The 14,468-nt window shown below is 37.1% G+C and overlaps 2 protein-coding genes and 1 long non-coding RNA gene across 4 annotated transcripts in view; 2 read left to right on the forward strand and 1 right to left on the reverse strand.

Moving 5' to 3' along the window:
• The window catches only part of LOC148742462 (uncharacterized), a 3,901-nt gene extending 1,542 nt beyond the window's left edge, over nt 1-2,359 (forward strand). The window contains exons 3-7 of the mRNA XM_088747536.1: nt 406-548; nt 783-1,125; nt 1,284-1,367; nt 2,146-2,202; nt 2,331-2,359. Coding sequence (XP_088603662.1) covers nt 406-548; nt 783-1,125; nt 1,284-1,367; nt 2,146-2,202; nt 2,331-2,359 — 656 coding nt within the window. The remainder of the gene's footprint in view (nt 1-405; nt 549-782; nt 1,126-1,283; nt 1,368-2,145; nt 2,203-2,330) is intronic.
• A 229-nt stretch (nt 2,360-2,588) lies between these two features.
• LOC148742463 (uncharacterized) lies at nt 2,589-4,853 on the forward strand. The gene is made up of 4 exons (XM_088756236.1): nt 2,589-2,910; nt 3,290-3,372; nt 3,863-3,945; nt 4,389-4,853. The coding sequence occupies exons 1-4, from the start codon at nt 2,734-2,736 to the stop codon at nt 4,505-4,507; spliced, it is 462 nt and encodes a 153-aa protein (XP_088612362.1). The 5' UTR covers nt 2,589-2,733; the 3' UTR covers nt 4,508-4,853.
• A 3,773-nt stretch (nt 4,854-8,626) lies between these two features.
• LOC148742464 (uncharacterized) lies at nt 8,627-11,317 on the reverse strand. Of its 2 annotated transcripts, none has more exons than XR_015999776.1 (3): nt 11,228-11,317; nt 9,649-9,720; nt 8,627-9,177 (listed from the first exon to the last, which is right to left on the reverse strand). It is a non-coding gene; the product is annotated as an uncharacterized LOC148742464 (long non-coding RNA). The 2 variants fall into 2 exon arrangements; XR_015999777.1 differs by lacking the exon at nt 11,228-11,317 and adding an exon at nt 10,467-10,529.
• Nucleotides 11,318-14,468: the final 3,151 nt, after the last annotated feature.

Here is a 14,468-nt window from a genome sequence, read left to right on the forward strand (position 1 = left end):
TAGTGGAGTAAAATATATGGCTGCAGTACCCACAAATGCCTGTTAGAATTGCAATAACAGCATTCTGGAAATAACAGCCTCCTTGAAGTGGAAATACATTTTCGCTGCAATTAAAAAGAAAATCACCAGTGGTCTTTGAAAGACAAAAGCAACAACATAACCCAATTAATCTGCTGAGAAATAAAAACTTTGATATTTAAATTCTGACTTTTCAATATTTACCCTTTTAATGTTCATTACCATTGATTGGCCGACTGGCAATAAGGATCTTTGCCTCTTAAAAATTTTCAATATTTGTTTGTCATAGATTTATCAATAAAAAACTAATAATTCTCGCATCTTTCCACTATTTCAATGGTAATTCAAATGGCTGATTTAAATTCTTTGTTTTATTTTTCATCTCAGGATCTAACCCTAACCCTGAGTCCATACCAACACCAGGAGTTACCAATCCCAACCACCCTTCTCTCTCTCTTCAAATGAATCCCACTTCCAATGCTGCCTCCCTCCATTCTTCCACAAACCAATCACAAGCCTTCCTTGCTTCTGCTCAGCCCGATCCCAACCTACCCTCTACAAACCAACCACAACCCTCCCTCCCCTCTGCTCAGCCCAGTTCCAACCCAGCCTCTACAAACCAACAACAACCCTCCCTTCCCTCTGCTCAGCCCGGTTCCAACCCAGCCTCTACAAACCAACAACAACCCTCCCTTCCTTCTGCTCAGCCCAGTTCCAACCCATTCTCTACAAACCAACAACAACCCTCCCTTCCCTCTGTTCAGCCCAATTCCAACCCACCCTCCACAAACCAATGCCATCCCTCCCATCACCCTGAGCAGCCCAATTCAGACCCACCATCCACCAACCAATTCCAGCCCTCCATTTTCCTAGCTCAGCCTAATTCTAACCCACCCTCCACAAACCAATCCCAAACCTCCCTTCCCTCTGCTCAGCTCAATTCCAACCCTTCCTCGCTTTCTCAACAATCAAACACTCACCCAAATCCCAGCTCATCTCAAACAAGTGTGACAAACTCAGTCATCCAGCCAGGGACTTCCAGTAATGAAGCAAGGGTGGCAAGTGGTGTTGTTAATCAAGTGGACTTGACATTGCCTACAAGTGAATGTAAGTGTTTGATTGATTTGCACACTAGTTATAAACTTAGTTAATGTTTTTTATTCAATCTTTCATTTGCATCTTGACTGGAAGCAGGTGACCCATCTGCCCGTATATGATTATGATGTGACACAATTCAAAACTGTGTTGTGTTGTTTTTTGAACAGATGGTGATTCTGCTCTTGATGACATGGATACTAGTGACCTCGACAGGAGCTATTTAGCTAGTAACCCAGTAAATGTTGACTCAGGTAATACCATGTTGAATGATTAAAGAGCATCAAAATGCTGGTTTTTTTATTTTTCCTCTATGACCCCCCCCCCCCCCCCCCCATCATGATCTTTGGCTATTGCAGACCAAAAACCCAATCCTGATTGGAATATCTAATAGTTATCTCCGGGGTGGGTAAGGATATTTTCTGAAAAAAGCATGCACATTACACTAGAAATCAAGTTTAAAACTGCAGATAGTTTTCATAGATGATTTCAAATTGTATCATGTAATACCATTTATAAGGCAAATTTACAGAGCACTATTAAAAGCCAGTGTTTTAATTCTTAACACTGAGAAAGTGCCCTAAAAAGTAAGCCAAGTCAGATTTACACATTAGGTATGATGTAAATCAACAATATTTATGTGAGACTGATCAAGAAATTAAATCAAAAAGGAGGAAATTTTTACACCATATATTTTTTTACATTTATTATAGCATGTCATTGAACTGGCACAGAACAGTGGGAAACAGGTATGTTTCTATAAAATGGATTAAAAAACAGATACACTTAAAAAAGCCAAAGTGGGATTAGCTTGAACATAATTTTATTTACTCAATAATTTAATTGAAAAACAAGAGAGATGAACAATTGGGTCTCCTGTTGATGAAGCATAGGATAATCTACAGTGTTATGGTAGAGTACAGTGTGATATAGACGGATAGACTGACTGACTCGTGCAGTTTTGTAGCATGAAGTAATGCACAATAAGTAATGTTCTTGAAATTCATTCAATTTTGTGCCATTACATTTAAGCTGGGGTTGTAGAAGAGGATATGAGTTCCTTAGGAGTTCTGGATCTGAATACTCGAGGTATGTTGGAAATATTGTCAATAATTTAATAATATTTTCAATTATTCATGAGTTCCTTAGGAGTTCTAGATCTGAATAATCAAGGTATGTTGGAATTATTGTCAATAATTTAATGCAATTACATGCAGGGCTCTCCCTGGATGATGACATTAGATAAATTTCCACCAGATACAAAACAATATTCATGCTAAAAGTAGCATTTGAACCTAAAATAGAAAGCTTAACCTTGCTTATACCCTATGTAGCTGTCTGATTCATATTTCAAACTACAGCAAGAGTTGGGGAATGGAAACAAAACAAAAAAAAAAACAACAACCCTTAGAAGATTTTGGCACAGGTCCTTAATGGTGACAGTTCAATTGAACACCATTACTATTTGTAAATAATAATATTGCATAAAACAAATAACAAAAGTGCTAGAAATCTGGAATTGGAGTCTAAAATATACTTGTTATTTCAAGAAGGAAAATGGAAGAAGAGTTTGAAAAAAACCCAACCCTTAGAAGATTTTGACACAGATGTCCTTAAAGGATGACAGTTCGATTGAATACCACTACTATTTGTAGACCACAATATAATAATTTTGCAGTGCAATGGTGTGTGGACAGACCATGGGATGTGCTTTACTGTGAACAAGTCCTGATGGAGGTAGCATCAGCCCATGAGGATATTCTCCTACCAATCTTTTTGAACTTGACATATGAGGAGGTTTGTGTTAAATAGCGATGTTATGTTTGCCCGGATGGCTTGCAATTTTCAAGGAAACTGTTGTAAATAAATACAGTTAGCATGCCTAGGTGTCAATGTGTTGAGTTAATGAGAAGTAAAATATATTAGCAGTCACATTTGAAAAAAAAATAGCCTGTAAACTTTTGTGAAGCCACATTTGTCATATGTCAATTTCACTTGCTGAGGAACAGACCCATTTGGAAAAGTATACTACAGTTACTGTCTGTCAACTATAATTTCTCTAGGTGACATATAGTCCTGATGCATGCATTGCAACAATGCACTGTGTTGCATCATAACACCAAAAGAAATAACATTAAATGTAACTCTACTTTAATTTATAAATTTGTGTATCTAGATGTGTCACCAGGCCAGGTCTGACCAGAGAAGCATGGTTACAGTGATCCTACAAGAAGGTGACAACATACCTGATGTGATAAGGTGACTATCAATAGTTAATAAAAGGTTATTTTTATCTCTAAAACAGGCTGCACTCTGCAGAAACAGCTTCTGATTACACTAAGTCACAGTGACAAAATAAGTAGGTTAAAATCATAGTTCATAATAGTTAATTTTTCTTATTGAGAGACATATGCATGAATCGTGCCTTTAAACTTTTCTGTGTATATAACTTAAAAACAGATGGAGACATCAAAAGTGACCATGCTTACCTGGTGCAATGTGTACCCACATGACAATTTTTTTGTACATAGAAGGTTACTCCAACTGACTGGTTTCTGTGTTTTCAAACATAAATTACATTATAATTTGAAATACAAACATCACACACAAACATCACTCACAAACATCACAAAGGGTATTCAACATTTTTAATATCCACTGTATGATGCATGCATGCTATATTTCACATTAAGTAGTAATTAATTTTAATTAGTAATCAAATATGTTTATCTCTCTCTTAAATCATCAGGATTCTGAATATTCTACATGGAATCAATCATGGAAACTTATACTTTTGGATAACTAAAGAAAAATCGAGATCTGGGAGAGAAGGTATTGAATTACTATCCGTGTTTTGGATGTTTACTAAGATACGAGACAAAAAGGTCAAAGTTAAAAAAGTTTCCTATGTCTTAATGGCTAAACATCAAGATTGTAATGGAATTTGCACACTTTACTAATATTTAAAAATGGATACATCTGAAGTACTGATATTGTGTACTGTAAAGAGTGTGTGCATAGATATGTTTCTTCATTATTAAGGGATGTTGACATCTCCTGTTCCCTTCCAGGATGTACTTATAATAGGGTGTTTTACTTTCTGTAGTACTGAGCATATCAAAATATCCTGCTATCTTCTAGTCTATGTTGTGTTTCCTTATGCTATATTTAGTGCCCCATAACAACCTCTACGCACCAATAATAGATGCAATAATGCCCATAATTGTCAATGTTCTCAAACTCTTCTTACCATTTTATGTTAATTTTTATGACAGTGAAAAGAAAATTTGGAAGTGCAGGGTCCGATTTACTCATAATGGCACCCACAACTTCTCAGCCTATCCTCATAGAGCGTTTTTGTGGTGAGCATTTTAAGAATGTAAATAGCCTCTAAATACAATTTGTTGAAAAGGTTGGTAAATGTTAATGAAGGGAATTTTGTATTGATAATAGTAATAAGCTTTTCTTGGCAAATAACGTTCAGTTTGGAATGTTTGAAAAGGATCCCATGCCTGCAAGTCAGTCTGTATTCATTCAATTTTAATGTCATCACTATGTGTGGGCACAAGTCAAAACAAACAATAAACATTAGGAAGTTTGAGGAAAAACTCCCATTGCTTTAAAAGCGCTTCCCTTACCTTAAGTCTTATATTAATTTAAAGATAATGTACTCTTTAATTTTAAGGTTGACTTGCAGTCATGTACAATATCCCAAGCCATCATCAGGCACCAGTATACTACCTACACACCAGTTTGACATGCATAAATTTTGCCAATTTTTGGTAAATTGTTTTAATATGTCTTTTTGGCCCCTTTTTAACAACAAGTCTGAGCGAGTCAAGTTACGACAAGTTTGAGCGAGTCAAGTTACGACAAGTTTGAGTGAGTCAAGTTATGACAAGTTTGACTGAGTCAAGTTACGACAAGTCTGAGTGAGTCAAGTTACGACAAGTTTGACTGAGTCAAGTTACCACAAGTTTGATTGAGTCAAGTTACGACAAGTTTGACTGAGTCAAGTTACGACAAGTTTGACTGAGTCAAGTTATGACAACTCTGAGTGAGTCAAGTTACGACAAGTTTGAGCGAGTCAAGTTACGACAAGTTTGAATGAGTCAAGTTACAAGTTTGACTGAGTCAAGTTACGACAAGTCTGAGTGAGTCAAGTTACGACAAGTTTGAGTGAGTCAAGTTACGACAAGTTTGAGTGAGTCAAGTTACGACAAGTTTGAGTAAGTCAAGTTACGACAAGTTTGAGCGAGTCAAGTTACGACAAGTTTGACTGAGCCAAGTTACGTCAAGTTTGACTGAGTCAAGTTACGACAAGTCTGAGTGAGTCAAGTTACGACAAGTTTGGGTGAGTCAAGTTACGACAAGTTTCAGTGAAAGCTGAAACGAAGGAAACGAGCAAATTTGAAAACTAATGAGACGGGAACCTGGTGGGAGAAACGGGAGTTTGTTTCGGCAGGGCACCGTTTGTTGGTGGAGCATGGTGAGTTGTGGGCAAGACAAGAACACGGACGCGGGCGTAAGGTTAAACCTTAATAATACTCTTGTAAATATAGTTAGCGCATTCTAGTTTAAAATTATTACGTTCTTGTAAACTCTTGTAAAGTAATTTAGGTAGATGATTTAGCAATTTAGTTTTATTGTATTATTGTAATTAGGGTAAATAATTTAGTTTATTGTTTTTTAATTTTGTTGCTTGTAATCTTTAATTGCCATATTGTCTTAGTTAGAGTAATAAATATTTCTAGGCCTACATTTAGTTGTGTTTCGGAGTGTCTTCTCGGGCTCGTTTATGTTTCGTGTTTTGTGTATGTCGGAGAGCGCCCACCTTTGTGGCGCGGATTCGTCACACGGTGATAATTCTTTTTTATCAGAGCGACTACTTTTGTTTGACAAAAGATCAAGAATAATAGGCGTTCAATATTCCAAGCTCCTCAGCTGGTCGACATTGCAGCTTCCAACAGTATTTATGCTTAATCCATTTACAGAAATTACATTATATGGAAAGTTTTCTTTGTCAAGAAAGTTTTCCGAGTTTATGCCGAGAAAGTTCTGCCATTGTGCCTGTTTCTACAGACCCATTTCAAAAAAAAAAAAAAAAAATTAAATTTTTCCTTATCTCAGCAAATTTATTTATAAGTGGTCTGACGAACGTTCACTGCCATTTCTTTAGTGGCCATGGACTTCATGTAACGAAACATTATGTTGTCCGAGTTAAATCTCAATTATCAGATTTTTCCTAGAAAACTTGGACTGAACTTAAAAAGCATTAAGTTAACCCTCTTAAAAAAAAGCAAGAGTACAAAAATTCAACTTTTAACCCAGTTTTATTGTCAGCATTTTAGTATTGACTGCTGTACACAGTTGCAGTGAATGAAAGCATCGCTCCCTTTCTTGAAAGTCTGTTGTAAAATCGGTTGAGCTATCCCTCCGAGCCTAAAAAAAAAAATATTAAAAAACATTAAGAAGGAGAAGAAAAACGTCAGCTGGCCTTAAACAGAGCTCGCATCGAAATCAACCACAAGGCCTCCACAAGATATATATAATAAATTCTGATTGCCCTGTATAATGGCTGTCCCCTTTGTAGCAGTTTTTTGGTCTCGCAACTCAACCTGCTCTCTCTAAGAGTGAAGAACGTGTAATATAATAAGATGAGATAAAATACATCTTCTGCGAAGACCATCAGTGTGATGAAGAAAACAAAAAACCTAAAAAACTGAAAAGTTCTTCCTCAGCATGGTTTCTATAAAAAAAACAGCTTGGTAGGTTTTTTTAGCTGCTCAAATTAATGCTTTAAATAATTTCACTTTATCCCCCTTAAAACTGAGTTGAATATCTAAGGAACACTTTTTACTGCAAATAAATGCAGGTTATGATTATTTTTTCTTGGCTCCACAATGTTTTTATTCTCATTTGTTCATCCAAAAGCTGACAATATTTTTTACGATTTTTTTCCACAGACCGAGGTTATTTGTACCAGGCATTTTTTCTATTGTGCTTTCAGCAAATAACCGAAGGTAAATAGACCGAAAGCAAAAAGGTGAACAAAAAATACTGCGTAGCTAAAAGACGGTATACATACCGGTCACAGTCTCTAAAAATCACTAACAAGCACCACAAGAAGCAGGGCACATCCTGATCAAGGTATCTGGATTGTTATGACAGTCACCCCTATCTGCCCAAGCCTTACAGCCAGGATGGTGATCCTCACAGCAGAACTCTAATAAAAAAAAATAAAGGAAAGCTATTTTGTTTTGTTTGATTTTGGATTTGCTTTGTTCTCTTGTTTAGTTGTTTTTGTTGTATTGGTTGTTGTTGTTGTTGTTTTTTTTTTTTAACTTAAATCCAACACTACAGAATACAGCTGAAAATACTCTTTAAGGGGCCGCCAGGGAGGGGAGGGGTGGGGGATCGGAAGATTTTACTTATGTCACAATAAAATTGTGTCTGTTCCCTCAACAAAGGTCTGAAATGTTCTTATGATCCTCATTCCCGCCACAGGAGATACATAATCACTGGTCCCTAAGGAATGACACTCAAAGGTAGCAAAAGGATATTTTACAGGTGGGAAGTTGGTTTTGATTCCGATTTTCGTATTAATAGCACTGTGTTATTATACTAATTGTAGGGTCTCGGGACGGTCAATCGTCAGAGGAACCAGTTAATATTTGCCAGTGCTTTCGTATTTCTAATACAATTTAAATTAAGAAATCAGAAGGAGTAGTAGTTGTAGAATCAAAATCGAAATTAAATAATTGTATAAAGTAAAAAATAAATGTATGAAATAAAAATAAAAATAAAAAATGAAAGATAAATGAATAAGTAAATAACCAACCCTTGAACCTATTCCCCCATGCATATATGAAAAAGAATAATTTGCCTCCACTTCAATGAAATGCTTGATTGTGACGAACGAGATTTGAATGAAATTAGGTAGGTTCTGGAATGAAGTGCTAGTGACACTCGATCATATAGTTTTTTAATTCCGCTGCATCAGAAAGTCTTTTTCTTAAATGCAGTTCGTGATTTTACTTCTCTTAAAAGGCTAAGTAGATTAATTTTCATCGATTTATTTCCAAAAATAATGATTGGAAAAGATTGCCTGCCGTGGTCTTCCATGGCCTCCACATAATTGTTCACTTTCTTAGAAGTAGAGGTTTTCTGCTAATAATCGCTTAACCTTTCAAGTCTCAGTTGAACGTTCAAAAATGTACGCTGGTAGACCACTTGTAGATGACAAAGATTTTTCCTTCTCTTGTGAAAACATACTTTACAGGTTATTTCTAACGCGTTGAACGGTATTTGAGTGGTACAATTTTGCATCAGTCCCACTGACAAAGTTTATTTTATCGGCTCCTCGCCTGTCAACAGGGATTCCTAATTTAAAATAATCTCAAGGCTACTATCCTAATGCATTACAAGTTATCATAAATTGAAGCAGTAAAATATCCTCACCACATACGCCACAGGTTCTGGGACAAGCCATCAACTTGTGATAGCTATTATAGCAATCGTTATGTTGTGTCCCTCGACAATCTTGTTTGTCAAAGCATTCTGGGAAGAAAATTAATATTGATAATCCTATGTTTGTGTTTATTTGATTAAACGTGCTAAACACTCGAAAGTTCTTTGGGGGAAATATCACCGATAGAAAACTTCAGGAAGACGTACATAACGTAGATTGTGTTTGGGTTGACTTTAGCAAGTTCATTTATCAGGATGGTGTTATGATATTACGTTGTTATGATGTTCTTAGCTCTTTGATATCGAAGGCCTAAGGAAGGATATCGTTGTGATCTGCCAGTCTCAAGTGAAGAGCTTATTACCATCTAAAAAAAAATGTAAAATACATCTACTTAAACCAGGTCGCGGTGAAACACCGAAAAATAAGACATTTTTTCTTTGATCCTACATAACAGTGCTAAAAGATAAAAGCGATAGTTTTTATCCTACGAAGGGACGATCATCCATCAACTAGGAAATTAAGTCTGTTTGTAGTTCCTCTTGGTAACCTGCTGTGTAGACTCAGCAAATCTAAAAACATACCTCGTGCCCCACCTACAAGAAAAATAATTAAAACTAGATTAACTAGAGAGAAGAAACTGGAAATACTTGAGTTAGTTTTGCTCAGTGCCTTAGTTGTGTCGATAAAGAAAAACAGCTTTTTGCCCGTGGATTTGTGTACACAGGAATGAGCGACTCCATGTTTCAAAGCATGAATCTTCTGCTCGTAAGGAGAGCAATTGATTTTCAAAATTCTCAAGAAGTCTTACGTATAAAACACGTCTCTTTCCCATTGTTGGCAAGACCATAACCCTGAAAAAATTTCTAAGCGTGACCCATACCGTTGGTTCATGACATGAAAATTCACAGGTCACAGCGTTGTAATGTCATTTTTGAGAAATTCGGTATATAAGCGACATACTTCACACTCAAGAAATCAGGACTCCCCGGTGTAGTTGTTGCTTTGCGTGTGTGCATAATTCCGTCAGTGCGTGCTTGTACATGCATGCGTATGTTTATACTTACAATATTGAATGCTGCACATTAGCACCAACATAAGCAACAATAATCCAAACTTGGGAGACATGGCAGACAAATCTAGATAAAATAAAATAAAGAAATTATACGTTAGCCCGTTTATGGGTTTTTGTGTTCTGTTGTAATTATTCTTATTGCGAGGAAAACATATAGGCAACAACACTGACGAATGTGTGTCGTTAAATTAACTTAGACATGGCAAAATAGCAAGGGTCAATGGCTCTAAACGCAACTAAATATGAAGATAAAATCTCGCGCAGCCATGAACAAACAAGAGGGAGATATAAAAAAAAAACTGACTGCAAGACCTTAACTTTTGTCTATTTTCCGCCATTTGTTTTCTAAAACGGAGTTTACCTTTCTGAGGAAGTGTCTTCACAAGAAGCTCAAGCAAATAAAATGCCTCGCAATTCTCGATAAAGGAGTTGTTTTATGGCATTGAACATCTCATTAGACATGCACCAGTGATAAAATTAACAATTTGATTGCATTCTGCAGCCCATTCAGTTTGCTCAAGAGGCCATGATATCTTGCAGAGCGCTTCATGGTGTTTATTCAAGTGTCTCAAGCAAGAAGATCCTTATTTTTAAATATACCCTTTTAGAGATTAACACCAAGAAGAAAACTTGTTACTGAGGGTATTTGTAGGAAACTGTAGTAATGAACGTTTTTGTTAATTCTATTTCGAATGAAATTAAGGGAAAGTCTTTTGAATGGAAACTACGATAGAAAGAAAGGTTGGTGACATGCACGAGTGATAATGTTGAAAAGCTATGCCTTCTGACAATTATGGGGTTATCACTAACCGCGGTAAGGTGGTCATTAGACCTTGTTATTTTCTCATAATAGAGCAGTCAGTTGTTACTGCAAGGTAGATAATTACATGAGTAATTAAAACATAGCCTAATGATAAACGTATAAATGCAAGTAAGCACAACTTTCCTACTCTATTGCTGGCGCACGTAACCAAAAATTGTGCATCACTAACTTCCTCTCCAAGTACAATCGTAATAGTACTTCGTTGGAGTCAACATATGTTCAACGCCTATGCAATAAATGTAATTCCATTTTGAAGAGTTCGGCGAAAAGTTTGTGCAAAGTGCAAAACAACACACTGAGTACAGTATTCGTTATAAGAAGCGTGACTAGCAAAGAAAGGTCGGTGACATGTACAAGTTTTAATGTTGGAAAACTAACATCATCACTCGGGCATGGCACCAACCCTTCTTTCCTAGTCACGTTTCTTATAATGAAAACTGTTGGTTTGCACACGACAGAAACTTTTTACTATGCTCGCCAAGATCATTACTTGGATAGCTTTCGGAGAATTATCAGCGTTTATCACCTATTACATATGGTTTAAGCTATAGGACCTTGTTGCTTTATCACAAAAGAGCAGTCCATTATGTTACTGCAAGGTAGATAATTGATTGCGTTCATTAGAAATAGCCTAACCTAATAAAATGATAAATATAAGGAAGCATATTTATAGTTTTCCTATTCTATCACTGGCGCCGGGTACAGCTGTGCTTTCCTTTAATAGTTACAATTAGCGAGCAGAACTTACTTATGTGGTGCATTTTATAATTAGGTGCCATTCATGGTCATTCACTTGAGATTTATTTTGCACGTGGCGGTGCAAATTAAGTCCAATCGATATGCATCAATGACAGAGTTGGAAAGCTGTACTTTCCTTTAATAGTTATAATTAGCGCAACGACAGAGGTGGAAAGCAGTGCTTTCCTATGATAATTATGATAGGCAAGAAGACCTTCCTTATCTTTTTCTGGGTTATCACTCGAGGGAAACAGAGAAGTTTTAATTTTTTGAGATAACAACGCGCATGTGGACAAAGATAAAGTGGTAGAAACTTCCTCGTATAAAGCCAGAAAACTGCGAAGGGAACGATCTAAATAGTCTACAAGCTTGAGGCCAGTTTATTAAGAAATTAAACTGAACTATAATATAACCAAAGTAAAGCGCGCGCTCTGATTGGTCAATTCAGTGTCCACCATTTGCCTATTAGTGTACGCTGCTGACGTGAGCAAATGCAAAGGCTAGTTTTCCGCGCGCGCTTGTTTTTCTGGTCACGCAAGACTTGTTAAATAAAAGAAAACTCTTTGCTACAATCTATCAGTGATATGTTATAAAACAAATGGTAAACGCTACAGCGTTCATTATTTAGTTATTAATGCACTTGGGGAGGTTTGCTTAGCATTCAAGAAGCTAGAGTCGCTGTCGGCTATCGCCACGCACAACTCTTACGGCCCTTTCGTGCTTAGCAACCACCCACGTGTATCTATAACCCTAGTAGTGTACGCTGTGGTGTTTACCCTTTGTTAATTTGTGTTCATTTCAGGTTTCATGTTTATTCCATCTTAAATCTTGTACTGAATTGATAAGGAGCCACCAGTACTCCGCTCTGGTATAACTGACCCAAACTGAATGCAGAGTAGATTGAGCTAACAAGCGAAGCATTGTTTCGCTCTTTGAGCATAATCATAAGTTTAGGTCAATCTGATATAATGATATTACCATCAACTGGCTAAGGCTATTTCCTTTGTGGTGAACGTTTCCAGCTTTACGCTAAGAAAGTTCTTCCACAATGCCTTTGATCAAAGACTCGTCTCAGAATTAAAATGAATTTCCTGTTATTTCAGGAAATGTGAAAGATCAGCTGCTTTAAAGTGAGTTAAGTCACCTTGCACAATAAAGCATGGTTTCCAACTTATTAGGCACCAAAGAATATCGCGGGACCAACGCCCCTTCAGTCGACTTTTCAATTAGGAGTTCTTATCAAAGACATAGAGACAGGTTGATTCTATACACAAGCAACAACAAAGAAAGCTATGCTTTCTTCCAAATCTCAGCGAATCAGTAGGTTCTTGTGACCGTGGCGTCAGTAGACGTGCGAGGAGAGAGAAGTTATGCTTGCAAAAAGCGTATAGAGGGTCTTGAGAATTTCCCTGAGGACTTCTACGGCCAATAGCATTTCAGCCACGAGAGTGCGGAGTTATTCGATCTACTAATTCGACGTGCGGCGGCCTTCACGCAAATGAGAATAGACTGCTTATTTCAGTCTATAATTATCTAGGTCATGCTAAGTCGGTCAACTTTGGAATACTAATTTTGGTGCTAATGAACTTGTACAGTTTCTGATATTGTACCTGTAAGTAAAGACATACTCACGCTCATGTACACAAACACACAAACGAAATTTCACACAGACGCTTTGTGCACAATGCTTATCCTGATTAATCCCCATTTGTTTTTTTCAAATCTACAATTTATCAAGTTCTTGAAGATCCCAAGCTTGTATCACTATACTATCATTATTTTGTCTCGGACCCAAGGTATAAGAAAAAGATAAAAAAACAATTCATTCAAGATAACTTGAAACTGATCAGAAGACACCATTCGCGTCTTAGCTCTAAAACTCTGAAACATTTTGAGTATCAAGTGCTTGTCATGTTGGCAGAAGCTTCGCTCATCATTGCATACTCTCGTTCGTTCGCAGATAAACGAATACAAGGACAAACATAACGGAAGCATTAGAATTAATATACTATCCATTTCTCCTTTTCTGTGTCTTATGACATTTAAAGTTAGTTTTTAAAACTAATTCCCCACCATCGTTTAAAGGCAGTGAGAAGCAAAATATTATAAACCGTAATCTCTTAGTGAGAAGCCTTTAGTAACGGTCAATTAGAAACTGTTAGTGAGAAAGTGAATAAGGGCCTCTTTACATGGAGGTGGGGGACCCCAGGTAGGTGAGGTAGCCTGCCTAAGTGGAGTGACCCGCTTAAGTGGGATGACCCGCCTAAGTGGGTAGCCCGGTCTACCAGGTAGGGTAACCCTGTCAGCCGAGGTGACAATTTGCCACGCAAACGCCTCAGAGTGGGCTAACCCGCCTAGCCAGGCCACGTCCATGGTAAAAAGCTCTGATACGAAACAAGCGTGTTGTAAAACTTTCCTAGCTGTCCCATACAGAATTAAAACGTTAAAACACCAGATTTTACGTCCTCTTACCAATGAAACCTCGGAAGTGATTAACTTACATTTTTACTTTGAACTCAACACTGCACGCATTCATATGTTATCCACCTATTGGTGAAAATCTAATGGAAAAACAAATGACGTCCCATAAGACGGAGTCTAATAGGAATAACAGTGATGCTAATGCAAGTCCAAAACAGCAGAGATCACCAGAAATTGCAACGGACACACAAGGAGTCTAAAATATTCACATTTCGGAATAATTAGCGTTGTAAATCAACCATATTTCGTTATCACTATTTTTCCGTATAACGTATCAACACAGGCGACCCAAGCGTGCTTTGTGATTTTGGGGTCTAAAGGTCATTAAAGGCAATACCTAACATAATAAGATCGAATTAAGCGTAAGCGTGAGCCGGTAAGAAAGGGAAAAAATTATAATAAAAATTAGTAAAAATTAAAACGGATACATAACATGTCAAGTCTCCTTATCATATTTCCGTGGCCGCTCTATCGCCAACGGTCGTTACAACACTGTTTTAACGACGTTCTTTGTAACTGGTGTAGTGTGTGTTACCAGTCTACTGTACTGTATAAAGAAAAACCGGAGGCTGATCACTTCAACCTGTCCCGAACACCAACCATCTCCAGTCGAAGGCTGATCAATTCTACAAAAGTCGACCGATATCCCTCAAATTTCCATCCGTGAGAGTGCTTTATCAATACCTAATAATAATGCTGCTCGAACGGGTAGGTATTAGCAAAGCGTTAAAAGGACTGTAAACGACAAAGCGGCCGAGGAAAAAAAAGTA

Source organism: Stylophora pistillata, chromosome 1, assembly GCF_964205215.1.
Source record: "Stylophora pistillata chromosome 1, jaStyPist1.2, whole genome shotgun sequence".
Taxonomy (NCBI): Eukaryota; Metazoa; Cnidaria; class Anthozoa; order Scleractinia; family Pocilloporidae; genus Stylophora; species Stylophora pistillata.